The sequence below is a fragment of the Gymnodraco acuticeps genome, unplaced genomic scaffold (genome assembly GCF_902827175.1).
Source record: "Gymnodraco acuticeps unplaced genomic scaffold, fGymAcu1.1, whole genome shotgun sequence".
Lineage (NCBI taxonomy): Eukaryota > Metazoa > Chordata > Actinopteri > Perciformes > Bathydraconidae > Gymnodraco > Gymnodraco acuticeps.
In genome coordinates this window covers 1,285,348-1,301,417 of record NW_022990647.1, presented here as the reverse complement: position 1 = coordinate 1,301,417, position 16,070 = coordinate 1,285,348, and the positions used below count along the sequence as shown (strand labels likewise).

Below are 16,070 nucleotides of genomic sequence, written 5' to 3'. Positions count from 1 at the left end.
TAATAATAACCTGCTCCTTTCTTTCATCCTCTCGGTAATGCTGAGTTTCTCCGTTATTGCTCTTTGCTCTCGTCCTATCCGCAGTTTATCAGATGGCTGCCCTTCCCTTTTCTCTACTTTCTCCCTTCTGTCTGCTCTGTGCAGCCTTGCTAGGCAGTGCATTGGAATAGGCAGCTCGTATGGCGGAGTTTTCACTGTGTGACATATCAACTAATAGGATGGATATGAAGCCCGACTGAGATATTCTGTGTCTTTTACATTTTCATTTCAATATCCCTATCTTTTCTCTTCCACTTGTTTCCATGTCCTCACCTTTTTTTCTTCTGTCCTTGACCTGTGTTGACACTTTGTAAGTGACGCAAACAGGGAGAGAAAGAAAAAGCCATGCTGACTGCTGTTGAATTGCACACTGTTCTTAGAGGGTCGAAAGTTTTATTTATCCTCATTGAAGATTCAAGCCTCTGCAAACAGTTCAGAAACCAGCAACAATCTGGTTGTGCTCCGCAGATGGGCTTTTATCCTTTAAATCAGACACAGAGAGAGTGAAACGGCAATGCACTGTCACCATCCTACATTATCGTTATTAGTCGTGAGTAAGGCACAAGCATACGCATGTTATTCATCAACGCATAGAGGCTGCATAATAGCAATAATGAGCTGTGAAAGGAGTGTGACTGGTACACCTATCTGTTGGCTGCTAATGGTTATTTTTTAAATGTGTGAATGGTAGACCCATTTAATCATCCTGAACTAGGCTATTCTTATAGGCATGACATGAGGGCTTGTGTTAATGGACGTTTCTTGAGCTGACTTTTTACCTTTTTTCTGAAAATCAATGCCTCCTGATGGGTCATTGTTGCTTTTCTCATAAAGACTAGCTGCTCCCTTGGCATTAGCTAATGGATATCCTGATAATAAATAAAGATGTTTCTGTTATCAAACTGTATCCATCTGCTTGAGATTAGCTTTAAGTCCTCTTTGATACTGCTTCTAAAATGTAAATTATAATTTGCAGACCTCCCCTTTCACATTATCTTATAATCGATGATTGTGGTTCTTCAGATAACGTCTTTTATCACAGATACTAGTCTGAGATTAAGGCTAAGAAGCCCTAAGTAGCCGTGTTTGACTTTCATAGGTGGTAATCTTTCATAATGATTATATATATATATATATATATATATATATTATTGCTAATATTAGGCTGAACAGGGACTTTTAACTAATCACGCAATAAAATACATTATTCACCATAGTCCCCACCTTCCACAAAATGACATATATATTAGCATTTACCAATCTGGTGGCTTGATTGACAGAAACATGTTTTTTTTTGGTTAAAATATCCGCTTGCAATAGGTGTTTGACCTCTTGGGGGCAGCGAAAGCCGTGAACAACAAACTGACATATTATCACGTTTGAAGTTCGTTAGACAAGCTAATTTAGTGGGAATGCTGTTAACAGCATTCCCACTAACTGTTATTCTACGGACGAAAAGTTTATTATTATTCCTCCGACTTAATTTGGCCCTCTTCTCCTCCCGCATTGAACATCGCAGAAACTCCGTTCAAACAACAAAACGTTCAGCTCGGTCGGGAATCGATGGCTATTACTTTTCTCATTCATAACTTTCATAATTCCAGAGATACATCCCATAATACATCACATTTTTAACGATTGAAGTCAATGGAGGAAATCTTCAGACTTCAACAAATCTTCATGCGACTTCAACTGCTAACTGTTCATTCATACTTTCACTCAGAAACCTCATTCCAACTTTAAAATGTTACACATCTTTCTGACATTATTCGTGTAAAACAACTTTTAAATCTGATTCTTACTTTTAGAGATATTAAACATTGTTCAGACCTTGTTTTAGAGGTTTTCTTCACATTTTAACATTAACTAGAGTGCGTGATGTCACAGCTAGAGGGTAGGAAATCTTGAAATTTGCCTTCATATATTTTTTGAAAACTGCCATAATTCCCAAACCCTACATTCTTGAGACATAATTTATCATGACAAACGTAGGAAAACATCTCGTAGCTTGAAAAATGACAAATAATTAAGCAAAAATAATTAAACAAAATGCCTCTTGAGGGCATGAAGTGACAAAAACGTTCAACATTCCTCCATTAAACCCCATTGTAATTTCAGGCAGATATTTCCTCACAGTAGCAGCCGCACACCTTTAGTTAAACTGCCAAAAAGGCCACATTATTAACCCGAAAGTACACAAAAATTACACTTCAGATACTCAACTTCTTTGACATGCTTCACGTTTTGAAATTTCACAGATATCTGTTACGGTTCTTCCACAAAACGTTCACATGTAAGAGGTTCATCTCTCATTCAGAACAATGGAAACCTGTGATCTCTGCATACCTCGTTAGTTCAAATATAAACACCTGTGTCATGGAACACGATGATGTCATCGCTCCAACTGACATGCAGATCAGCAGACTTCAGATAAAGGTTAATGGTCCTGCCCTCAACAGCTCTACGTTAATTATGGGGTGTCATCATATGACGAAGGTCAAGAGAAGAGAGAGTGTTTCCGCCTCTATTTTCTTTAACACTTTTATTGGCTTTTCTATGCATTTCTTCTCCTACTGTTTCTGCCCCCGTTGAATCTTTTCCTGCCATGCATTGTGTTACATTCCCCCATATCTCCAATATAATTGTGTTATCGGCACACTGGTGCTATCATAATCCTTCATGGTCAGCGAGGCTCTCTCCCACAAAAGAATAGGGGGAAGGGTCTGGGGGGTGAGGAAGAGCCATGGCATTAGTGGTGACAGCACAACTCTTTTCTCTGCCTGTGATCTGTTATTAAAGTTCAGCTGAAGCTTCTGACATTTTCGCACGCACGCACGCACACACACACACACACGTAAATATCCTCTATTTAGTGTAAAAGGTCAGTCCTCTCATCAGAGGAATGAGTTATCAGTGTGAGAATTGGCAGCTGCAGACACTTGGATTATATACTGGAATTGATTATCATTAATTGGTATATAGACACACTATTATTGTGTTATGAGATTATTAACCGTGTTGCAGTTTGCAAATTTCTATTTAGACATGTTTCAAATGGAATCTCTTTGATATTAACTGAAGTTCAGATAAATGTAAGGTAGGCAGAGAAAGATTGGATGAAACGCAGCTGAAAGAAGAACAACAAACAATACAATGTGTAAAAAGAAGAACAGAAGAGGAAGAGACAGCAAGAGGAAGATTACGTTTATTTGTTATTCCAACCTTATCCACATTGAAATACACTGCAACAGTATAAACTGTTTCTCTCAGACAGAGACTCAACATAAATCAAACATCATTCATTTCAGTTTGGTTAGATAAAAGGTTGTTGAAGTTATCTTAAGGAAGGATAATGAGATGTTAAAGAAGAAAAGACAAATACAAAAGGATGTGTGAGAAGGGGGTGCGAGACAAAGGTAACAGAGTCAATTTTGTGTGGGCCAGCTGCTGTAATGTTCAGTACTGAAGCTGAAGTCTGGAGGAAGGAGGCGAGAGAATGACAGAGAATGAGAAAGAAAATGATTAAAAGGGGAGGACGTTGAGGAGGATTGTTAGGATAAAGACAATTTTTGCACATGCACACACCTTGACTCTCTGCTCTCTCTTCTCCTACCCACATTGTTCTTCTTCGTTATTGCTGAACCCTGCTCGCTGCCGACAGGGCTGAAAAAACTCATCCTGTTAACCTCGGACAGATTGTTTTTCACTGGAATGCAAACCAGAAACTATGCATATATTTGAACAAAAGAAAAATCCAATATAGAACATTTCAGCAAAATGATGTGTACGCAGAGCCGAGACAGCCAAGAGGCCTGTCTTGTGGCCCCTTAAAGAATGACAATTACCTCTCCTTCATCAGTGGATATTCACTGAAAAAGAATACTCGCATTCAACATTGAAACGTTTACTGAGAAAAAATGTATCTTGTTTAAATTGCAGTGGGTTTTTTTGACGAAAAAACTAGTCTGTATTTATATCAGAAAGTTATAGGAGTGAATTGATCAACTATAGTGCACATTATTTATTTTATTATCTGAAATCAGTGTGTGCCCTGATTTTCTTCAAAGCTAGCAGAACTGACTGAGTTTTACATTTGGCTGGCTCCATCAATCACTTCCTGTGTCGTCTCGTTACCCACCCTGCTCCTTGGTTGTGTAATTATCCTGTCTCGATAGCCCCACTATGTCCTCCTCTTCCTTCAGCCGCTCATTTTCCCCACTTTAGTTCATGAGAACTAAAGAGTTCTCATGAACTAAGTACAGATCGCGTTCACACCGGAATAAGTCCCTGGGGGTGGATTAGGCAAATGAAGCCGCTGACGTCACTTCTTCTTCTTCTGCTTTGGGTTTACTGGCAGGCCGCAAACCACTTCACGGCGTATACTGCCGCCCAAAATCCCCGGCCGGAAGTCCCCAGAGTTAGGGACTGGCTTCTACTGAAGCCTTCCGAGTAAATCGCCAGAACGCCGACACCTCCTCATCTCCACCGCTCCCATGTTTTATTTTGTGTTGCCATAAATTAGTCTCTCTGCGTTTCTGCGCTGGGCTAATGCTAATGCTCATAATGCAATGCGAGGATAATAAAATGGGAGTTTTACGGGGTGTGGTTTGCAATCCGCCCAGCCAATCAGACATAGGAACCTTTTTCTCCCACGAAAGTACCTGCTCTCTTGCAGGGACGGAAAAGGGGGGTAAAAAGGTTCTCATGAACTAATTTTAGTTCTGGCTCTTTTTGGGTGTGAACGCGACATTTCGGAGCTATATCGGAACTAAAGTGGGAAAAGTACTGCGGTGTGAACGCGCCTAGACCAGTGCTAATTTGTGGTTCTATTTCGTATATGGCTTCACCCTCTAGGCTATCGCTATTGGGTAATCCCCCTGCGCCGCCGCGCAGCACTGAAACACTTGTAGTCCACACCCACCCGCAAGGTGGGCCCCACCCTCGGGCCTCCTTCCGGTATAAATAGGAAGGAGGCCCGACAACCTGCTCCCTCTTTTCTTCAGCAAACCACGGCAGTTACTGAAGCACAGAACAAAATTAATCATCATGAGCAACAACTGCGTCCGAGATTGTCCCTCATGTGGCTCAGGATATATCATGAGCTATGACCAACACGCAATGTGCGAATCCTGCCTGGGGCCAGAGCACGCGGACGCGGCTCTCAGCCAGCAGGTCGCTTGCTCACATTGTGCCCGTCTCCCATCAGCTGACAGGAAGCGATGAGCGGACGCTCAAGCTGCTGCAGCTGAGGAGGACGATTGGCCCGTCCAGGAGCACGTGGACGGCAGCATGTCCCTGGAGCCGAGTGCCGGGCAGGAGTCGGACGACTCCTACCCAGTCTCCCTCCATGGTTCACCATGCGGTTCTCCCCTCCCTCCTCTCCCCCGTATGGGGGAGACAGAGGCGGAGCGAGGTGCTGGTTTGGCTGCCGAGCACGCGGTCCCCTTCTACGTTGCCACGGCGCTGCCGGCGTTAGGTGGCATCATGGTGGAGCTGCCGGAGATCATCTGCAGGGCGGCCGCCTGCAGAGGTCTCCCCATTCCCCTAGGTCGGGAGAGGGTGGCTCTGGACGACATGGCCGGAGTTTTTTCCCGGGTTCAGACGGGCAGGAGTGATCCGGTCTGGCCGTGCTTCCCCGCCATTAGGAGGTATCAGGAGGGGGTGGCGGCGAACCCGAGGACCCTGAGGGCTCCGGTGTCCACCTTTGTTCCCTTCACTAAGGTGGAGGGAGGCCCTCTCTGGAGCCGAGCCTGATGGCGTTCTTTAGGGGTTAGGCAGGTCAACTTGATCGCCGGACGGCGCCCTACGTTGGCCTCCCCCAAGGACCAGTATGGTCGCCCGCCAGGCTGAACCGGGCGCATCAGTGTGCGTTTCAGGCAGTCGGCGGTGGCGAACAACAATCGCGTTGCTGTCCAACTCGGTGGTGACGCTGGTGGAGTGATCCGCCACCATTGGCAACCAGAGGAGGCGGAGGAGATCGGTAAGGCGGCCAGCACGGCGCTCACGCTGTGCGCGTCCGTTGCGGTCTCCCAGGCGAGGATCGCTGCGTGGATGACGCAGATCCAGCGCCACCTCTGGCTGCAGCAGGCGGCTGTCACAGAGCCAGCCAGAAAGGGTTTTACTGGACGCTCCGATCAGCCCGGACGGGCTGTTCGGACCCCAGTTCCTAGCCATGGTTGGAGTCCATGAAGGCGGCGGCGGAGCAGGCGGGACGACATCCGCCAGCACGTTGGCTGGCTCCAGCCTGCAGCGAGGTCACCTGACCACAGCGGCAGGCGGAGAGGTGCACACAGCAACCGCAGCCGAGGCGTCAGACTCGTCCGTCGGAGGCGGCAGGGGAGCCCCCCCGCGTCTCCGCCCCCCGCCAGCGGTTGGGTCAACGGGAGTGAGATATTCCCGCTCGTCGGGTGCTCCACGAGAGCCTCCGAGGAAGCAGAGCCGGTCTTGACGGGTTGCGGGGGATTGTGAGGGAAATAAAGAAAGCTCATCAGTATTGTGTCTCACATATCCCCCACTCTGTGTAAACCAGCTGCCTATAACCTATCGGTTAATAGCCAGCAGGGTTCGTTACAAGAGCCTGCAGTTTTTAATCTATCGGTTAATAAGCTGCAGAGCTCGGTAACTAAGCCAGCTGCCTCCAATCTGTAGATTAGTAGGCAGCAGGATTCACTGCAGAGGCCTGCTGGTTTTAACTTTTCGGTTATTAAACCTTAGAGCTCGCGGCATTCCTCTGTCCGAGATACGCCACCTACACACGGTCACAATAAGCCCATGAGCGCCGTTGTAACGCCTCATGTGGACGTCACTGCACACATCTCCACTCATCCCCTGAGCGTGTATGCGCTTCATGATGAGAGGCGGAGTGAAACGCAGCGTGTGAAGGCCTCCTCACAGCCCTTTCGCTCTAGGCCCACCTTGGGTTGCCTCACGGGCAGCGGCGGCGAGGGCTCTGGCGTGGCTCGTCGTCATGACGACCACAACACATCTCGAGCATGTGCACCCGCTCTCAGAGTGTTTCTCAGAGTGGCAGCGCGTGTGTCTGATGGACAGATGGATGAGCAGGCTGATCAGCAGAGGGTACACCCTGCAGTTCGCCTCCCCCCCACAGTTCAATGGGATACAGGAAACACTCCTGTCATCCCAGGAACAGTGTCTTGCGCTCCAGTCAGAGCTACGGGAACTCCTGTTGAAAGAGGCTATTTCAAGGGTTCCTCAAGGGGAAGAAAATCAGTGGTATTACTCCCGCTATTTTCTTATCCCGAAAAAGACAGGGGGAATGAGACCCATCCTCGATCTATCAGCTTTCAACGAGGCGATAATGAAAAGGCCTTTTCACATGCTGACGATCAAAAGGGTGCTAGAGTGTGTTCACCAGGGACAGGGAGACTGGTTCACCTCTATAGACCTGAAGGATGCATACTTCCACGTACCCGTCATCCCACAACACAGGAAATTCCTGCGGTTTTCATTCCAGGGAATATCGTACCAGTAACCGTCTGCCGTTCGGTTATTCCCTGGCTCCTCGCACCTTTTCAAAGTGTGTAGAGACGGCGCTGCAGCCGCTACACAGAGGAGGGATGAGAGTACTGTTTTACCTGGACGACCTGCTGTTGCTGGCTCGCTCGAGGAAGTTGCTTTACAGACGGTACAGCTCGTATCGCATCTGTCAAAGCTGGGTTTCATAATAAACTGGAAAAAGAGCTGTCCTCTTCCCTCCCAGAGTATTATTTACCTGGGTGTGGAATTAAACTCAGCCGCATGAGAGCGCGACTCTCACGGCAGAGAGTGGAGGCACTGACAGCTCTCCTTCGACGCGTCACCACCCCGCAGCATGGTGACAGCCCTCTCCGTGATGCAGCTGCTTGGCATGATGGCAGCCGGTCACGTGGTGATTCCCCTGGGTCTCCTTCACATGAGGAGACTCCAGAGGTGGTATATTTGCCTACGCATCGACCACGTGCGATAGAAGAGGCGCATGGTTGACCATCCCCTCCTTCCGTGGGTTCAGACTTACCTATTGGAAAAGTCCCCACGTCCTGTCAGCGGGTGTGCCCCTGGGCAGAGTTACGTCACACATCTCGGTGTTCACAGACGCATCTCTCTCAGGGTGGGGAGGAACGTGTATGCTCACATGTCCCTCCACATAAACATGCTGGAATTGTTCTCCGTACGGAGAGTAATTCAGCATTTTGCCCCGTTGCTGCAGAATCAGCATGTATTGATTCGCACAGACAACAGAGCCGCGGCAGCCTACATCAACCGCCAGGGCGGAGTACGCTTCAGCGCAGCTTCTGAACCACAGCCAGGCGGCTGTTGATCTGGGCGCGCGCACACTTGCTCTCCATCAGAGCAATGTATGTGCCCGGCGAATTTAACAAAGGGGCAGACCTCATGTCCAGAGGAGGTCCTCGCCAGGGGGACTGGAGCCTACATCACCGAACTGATCGCCCAGGTTTGGGGCCGGTTCGGGAGGGCGGAGTTGGATCTGTTCGCCGCACGCGGGAACGCGCAATGCACCCTCTGGTTCTCCCTGACAGCGCAGGACCACCCCCCTCTGGGGTGGACGCGTTCGCACATGGCCCATGGCACAGGGGACTGTTGTACGCTTTCCCACCAGTCCCGCTGATCCCTCGGTTCCTGGACTTAGTGCAGGAGGAGCGGCTGTCAGTGATCCTAATTGCCCCGGAGCGCACAGGCGCTTCCTGGTTTCCATGCCTACAGCGTTACGCTGTCAGGCAGGCCGTGGGAAATTCCGTGGCGCGGGGACGCTCTCTCGCAGGTGGAGGGAAGCGATCACCAGTCACCCAGTGATAGGCCAGCACTTATGGGCATGGCCCCTGAAACGGGAACACTTAGAGGGGTTGGGTCTCTCTCAAGATGTTGTACGTACCATTCAGGGAGCCAGGGCCGCGTCTACCAGAGCGTCCTACACAGCCAAGTGGGCGGCGTTCCAGCGTTGGTGTGTAGAAAGAGGACCCCATTACGTGCACCCTGCCTCATGTGCTGTCATTCCTCCAGCTGTTGTTGGACAGGAATTTGGCTTTCAACACAATCAAGGTATATGCGGCATGCCATATTATCTTGTCACGTGGGTTTCGGGGCTGGGACGTTGTTCAGTCACCCCCTGACGAAACGTTTTTTGCGAGGAGTACGAAGACTCAGACCGGTATCACGCGCATTGGCGCCTCAGTGGGATTTGGCTTTGGTGTTACGCGCACTAAGCAAAGCCCCATTTGAACCTTTAGATCAGGTTCCCCTTAAAATGTTATCAGCCAAAGTAGTACTGATTTTGGCTCTAACATCAGCGAAAAGGGTGAGTGATTTGTCTGCTCTCTCTGTGGCTCCGTCATGCCTCCGTCATGCCTCCGGATCCAAGGAGATGGCAGCTCAGCTGTTTTACGCCCTAACCCGGCTTTTATGCCAAAGGTCATCACAAGCTCTTTTAGGTCAAGAGTGATCACCTTGGATGGGTTTTTCCCTCCTCCTCACAGGTCGGAGGAAGAAGCCAAATCTCATCTCCTCTGTCCGGTGCGCGCGCTGTCTTGCTATGTGGCGTGCACGGCTGCCTGGCACCGTTCTCAGCGCCTGTTTGTGCACTATAGAGAGTGCTCGATCGGACAGCCTCTGTCTGCACAACGGCTGTCACACTGGCTGTGTGAGGCTGTGTCACAGGCATATGTCTCCTCTGGGGTGGAAGCCCCCGGAGAACATCAAGGCGCACTCCACCAGAGGAATTTCCTCCTCCACGGCTTTGCACGGAGGAATGTCAGTGGAAGAGATTTGCACTGCTGCATCTTGGTCTTCCCCCTGTTCATTTATTCATTTATTTGAGGGATGTCTCCCATTCCTCTCTGACACACCCTGTACTGGGTGTCCTGTCAGAGTGAGTGATGTCAGGGGATCCAGCTGTGCGCCTCTCGCCTGCCTCCATCACAAGGGAGAGAGCCTCCTTGTTCCCTCTTATAGGAGGGATGTTCCTTTTTCCTCTGACACATTTTGTACAGAGTGCCTGGTCAGAGTGAGTGACGTCAGGGATCCAGCTGTGCGCTCTCCTGCCTGTCTGACATGCAGAGAGCTGCTGTTCCCCCTCTATGGTCGCTGGGAAAGGTGGGACCTTCGTCTCTACTTTCTCACAGCGGCTGGTATGTATTGTTCCCAGTCTTCATCCCTTCAGGGAACATAGGCATGTTTTGCTATGTTCCAGGGACGGTGATGCGCCATTACGCATGGCACAACAGGCAGGGGGTGTTATTGAGTTGGTGTGTCTGTGCTTCTAGTGCCGGGCGGACCCAGTGGGGCGCAGACTACATCATGCTTTGCCCTTAACCCAATAGCGATAGCCTTAGAGGGCGAAGCCATATACGAAAGAGAACTGAAGTTACCTACTGTAACTTCAGCTTCTATGAGTAAATGGCGTAGCCCTCTAAGTGCTGGGCCCCACTCCTTCCTATTTATACCGGAAGGAGGCCCGAGGGTGGGGCCCACCTTGCGGGTGGGCGTGGACTACAAGTGTTTCATTTCTGCACTGGAGCGCAGGGGGATTACCCAATAGCGATAGCCTTAGAGGGCTACACCATTTACTCATAGAAGCTGGAGTTACAGTAGGTAACTTCAGTTTTGCTGTGTCAGCATCAGATCTCTGCTCTGTTTACTTGGTAAACTAAATCCTATAACTTGCTTTTATTTAGATTGTTTGATGATAATATATTTGCTCTAAAATGACATGCTAATTGTTTTTTCTAGTGATGAATTTGTTAAACCTGCACTCATTATAAAGTCTGTTTGGATATGATCATTAGCTTGATACAGGAGAGGGTGAAAGGAACATGGCTATTCTGTTTGGTGTGTCGATGTGCTGCATATGCACATTCGAAGTTAGAAAACGTAATCCAAATTACAAAAAATACTTGATGTGTATATTTGAGTATTATTTATTTGTTTTGTAATTTTGGTAACCTGTCCCTATGGTCAGGATAATGGCATGTTATATTGGATGGACAGTAGAGTAAATTCATGTGACTGAAGAGCATTCACATCGTCTGAAAATTCAAATTGTGTGAAGATAGCTTGCATGTCAATGCATCTATATATCAATTAAATATTGGGATTAAAACCTTAAATGACTTTTTTTGATGTGAGGCATCTTATTTGTTTGACTTTTCTGGCATGTTCTTATTAATATTGCGTAAGAATGTGACCTCAATTTAACATAATTTGGTCCTGAACTATAGCCGATTTTGACACTGTGTTAGCAGCAATGATTTGCAAATGAAGCACAAAAAAACTGCAGAAAACATAAACAAATAATCCAAAGTATGTGTGTGTATTTTAGTGAACACACATCCATAATGAATGTTACCTCGCTGTATTATGGTAATACATCTCGTTATGTTCCCAGTATTCCACTGTGCAGCTGACACAGATTGTTATGAGTCATTTCTAATGGGAATGCAAGAAGCTGCTTGAATTGGCTGCAATACAAAGATGCAGGAAACAGGCCTGCTATAATATGAAACACAAAAGATAATAAAGGACTGCCCACAAGGGTTTCAATCTTCACTTGAACTGTTTCTCACTGCTCTTCTCTTTCTAACTCTCAGATAAAACCGTGAAAAGAGTCTGAATGCACTCACAGGATAAAATCCCTTCCTCTCCATTTAACCTGATGAACCCACATTGATTACCATAATCAACGATGTAACATTAATTATAGATGTGTGCTCACATACTTGAACATATTTATTATTTATTCAGGTTTCCCTCATTAGTCAAATACTAACAAAAACACAATACTTGTTTGTTCTCCCTTGGCAAAGCCTGGCTGCTCCCACTGTTTGAAAATCTTCTTTCAGGCTCACATGTGACCCACAGTGTCTCTATGTCCACCTATAGCACATTCAACTACACTTTCACAGTTTTCAATAATTGTTGTGATGCCCTGTTTCTCCTCTTCTCTTTTTTCCCTACTCACAGCTGTGATTTTGCCGCCTTCACACTTGATGCCTGTTTTATCTCTCGTTATTTCACTGATGGACTATATTCCCTGCTTCTCCTCTTTACACTGGATGTGCAGGCACTGCCTTTTGTCTTTATGGAGCGACTCCCTGCTGGCACGGTGCCTAGAACAACTCTCTGATCTAATAAACAGCATAATCAGGCCACTTCTCCTGTCGGGGTGTTTCACCCGAGAGCAAACCCCAGAGGCAGAGGGAATTGAAGGTTTATGGCTCTAACGGGGACCAGCTTGTATAGGCCTCAATCCCTCAGTGTGTTAACCGTCTGTTGTATATTATCAGTGTGTCAGCTGTTGTGTGCATGTATGTTTGCAAGTCTGGCTGAGAGCAGCTGCTATGTGTGGACAGTGAAGTCTGTAGGCTGAGTCAAGAATTAAACACTAAAGTCCTCTCCCAGTGTCTTTGTTGCTCAGCAGGAGGTTCAGATCTGGAGGTTTGGGGTACAGCTCTTCTGCCCTCATGACCACTCATGGAGAAAGCACACCAACGCCCTCGTCTCTCTGCAGGAGGAACAGCATCTCTCTGTGGAGGAGGAGAACATTACTGGTGCTCCCGGAGCTTATTCTGATTCCCTGCTTGTCCTCCTCCTCTGCCTCCTGCTGCTGCCGCCTCTTTCCTCTCTGCAGTCCCTCAAATGAACCTCATTGCCATACCAACTCCAAACTTTAAGTTATAAATACCATGTGAGGTGTTTAGCTCCCCACAGAGCCACATATGGTACACCCACCATATTGGCTGTTGTCATGACAGCTGAGGGTATTACGGATAAGCTATCAGATTGTATATTTAGGTTCATTGTTTTGGACCTAAATACACATTTTGTTTTCTAAATATTTATACTTTTATTGAAACCAGAGCATTACAAATCATGAATCCAAAAATGTTCTCCTTTCAGTGGGTTTAGATTAGCGTGATGACAGGCTCTGCTTTCCTCTCACTTGCTTTTCACACCAATTGCCTCGCCATATCTCACCGAAATCTGTTCTTTAAGACATTTCTCAAGAACTGGTTCCTCTGCCACTGCTTTTCTCCACATCTTTCCTGGCTCAATTTCTATGTCAGCATATCCCATGTTAACTCTGCACAGACGTGATTAGGGTTTGAGTTCAGAAGAAAGAGTGCATAATAATCCTTCTGTTATTGCAGAGTTAAAACAAGACAGATGAGATTCAGTTTAACGTTATGTTACAGAACATGTTTTCTTTCAGTGTCTGAATTTCATGGATGTATAAACAGTCAAAGTGGTTTAATACATTCATGGCAGACAAGTCCTCCCAATTTATATGATGATTTCTCGTGCTTCCTGCACTCTGCGCTGCTGGACTAATGCATGCACAGTAATGTGTTTGGACCAGCTAGGGCTGGCATCCTCTGGTTTTAAACAAACAATGCTCAATGGAATATTGCTTTTGTCTTGTACAAACATTTTAAAGGAACATTTAGAGTTGGGAGGGTTGGGGTTGGCGGAAAATTGGAGGTTGTTGGGATACTGTATACCTTAAGCTTATTATTTACAAAACAATCAGGAAATTGCTTGTTATACGCACCATATAAGATCCTGTAGCAACATTATTTAGCTAGAGGCTGCAGAGAGTATTCGTTATATTCCTTATTTTGCAGATTTACTTCAGAATTTAGACATTTATAACATAAGATTTCAGTAAGAAGAAAATAACAACTACACCCTCTCATCTCAGCGTTGATAAGCAAATGGGTCTCAGACTGCTACTGGGGAATTGAATTAGTTTGACAGACGCACGATGAATGAGATGACACAACCTGAGGGCCCTGCTAATGTAGTGTATTATCTGCTGTGTGTTTAGAAATGAGCATGTATTTCAGAATAAATCACTTGGTAGGTGCTGGAAACTATAATGTAAACTATATAGACATAAGACAGCGTAATCAGTTATTTTCGTGAACATTTTTAGCTTTATTGTACTTTGAGTTAGAAATTGAGAAGCTAAATATTTTTGCTTCCAACCTTTTAGAAATACAATATATTCCATTCCATAAACATTTACAATTTTAGAGCAGCAAAAAAACACTGCAAATCTTTTTTGTTGTCAAATAACAAGTCAAAGTTATTTCTTGAATTCAAAAACCTGTAGTTATTTTTTGATGAAACCTTATTCCGCTCTTGTGATCTTCCTTTAACTGTGCTTTCTTCTCGTCTGTATTTGCTTTCCTTTTGGACATTCATAGTTTGGCATTGGAAAAATGGTTCCTTTCTTGAGGAGAGTTTACCACATAACTTACTGTTAAACCACAACATGTTGATTTAACACTAAGGTATTTCGTTCAATACATTACCGAAATATTTAACGTGTAAATTAGTGAGCTTTAAACTTTTGATTGGTGAATCAAAATGTCTAAAGCTCACTAGTTGCTGTTCACCCCCACTTCAAATCTGTATACTTAACTTAGCTAACCAATCTTTAGCTGTAGCTTGATGTTTAGTGCAGAAATACGTGAGATGTATACATTTTCTTATAAAACACTTATGGAAATAAGCATTGTACCCAAATGATTCTTATTATATAAGATACAATATTTATATGTATCCGTAGATGCTTGTGCATGAGTGTGCAGGCTGGAGTTTGTAAAATATGCTGCTCCGAGGTCCTAATTCAATAATATCTTGCTAATAAGTCGACCTGTGTTTCTAATTACAAATGTCATTAGCTGCTCCTTGTTTCTAATCAGCTAATGGGTGTAGAGGAAAGTGGTAATACTGCTCTATTTACCATTGACCTGTGCCCTTCGTGGTCAGGTCGTGACCAGTGTTACTGTAAAACCAATACATCCTACATTTCAAATTGAAGTTTACAAAATTGTTGTTACATAATACTCCTAATTGTATGTGTGTTTGTACAGGGGAAGGAGACAACAGAGGAGGAGGATGAAGTCGCTGTGGGGATGGACAAAGGCTTTATGGATGAATTCTTTGAACAGGTTTGTTTATCTCACCGACCTGATATCTCCATATTTTCTCTATCTTTCTATCTCTCTCTGTGTCAGTGACTATTATTCCATCTCACACATTTACCAGGTTGATAGTAGGCTGATAACTCGCCATCTTAAATTACAGTTCAGGACACACTGCAATCTGCCCGTTTATTATTTATGTCCTCATATTGAGTCTAGTTTTTCAGAGATCTGTAATCAATCTCTTCTCTGGAGAGCAGATATGATTTAGAGCTAGTGATGTTGTTGCATGGACGGTCGTTTATTTTAAAATTTGATTTGAAACAGACTTTATTGATTCCTCATCATAACACTGCTTGTCCAGCATTGGTGATTTCACTTATTTCTCTCTTGTCTTGTGCATACCAGATGTATGCACCTTTCCTGAATCTATGCATTCATATGGGAGTCTGTTCTCTGTACATGCTGTTCACATGTGCTGGGAACACGCCGAACATCGTGATGGCTCTCAGAGGGGGGGCTCCATTTTTAGAGCCTCTATATTGTAATGTAAATCTCCCACAGTGAGTGTCTTTGAAAAGCAGAATAATTTGCCTTGAAAAGGAGACATCATAATCCATTTTTATAGTCATTTTTTATTTATTTATTTGCTGTCTCTGCCGTATTTCTTATATTTTACGAAGCTGTGCTTCTGGTTAGTTAAAATGTCTTTGTTTGTCAATTACATGGTATCACATGGTACATGGGGTTTTAACTTTGAAGTATTTAAATCACCATTGCAAATGCTGCAACAACGGTAGGTATAAAGTGAGGTTGAACGCCATTTAGCAGCATTTGTGAGCTATGAAAGAGGTTTGACAATCAGCTCTTTGATATGTGAGTTTTCAAAGCAATACGAAACAATAAACACATCACCAGGAGAATCATGTGGGAGCGAGCCGCAGGTGCATCAAAAACTCGTTCAGACTAACAGCGAGAAGCAGCTGTCACATAGTGTAACTAATAAACAGGCATACGGACACACTGTACATAACACAGGGTACAACTCCTGCAAGGTGAAGCCACATGGTAGTTCTGGCAGGTAAAGAA

At 45.5% G+C, this 16,070-nt stretch overlaps 1 protein-coding gene across 6 annotated transcripts in view; it reads left to right on the top strand.

The window, feature by feature from the left end:
- stx1a (syntaxin 1A (brain)) overlaps positions 1-16,070 on the top strand; it is a 59,658-nt gene that overhangs the window by 4,069 nt on the left and 39,519 nt on the right. For all 6 annotated transcript variants that reach the window (XR_004570322.1, XR_004570321.1, XR_004570320.1 and 3 more), the window contains exon 2: positions 14,931-15,008. Coding sequence is in view for 3 of the 6 variants with exons in the window: in XM_034229362.1 (XP_034085253.1) it covers positions 14,931-15,008 (78 nt within the window). In the remaining 3 variants the exon portion in view is untranslated. The remainder of the gene's footprint in view (positions 1-14,930; positions 15,009-16,070) is intronic.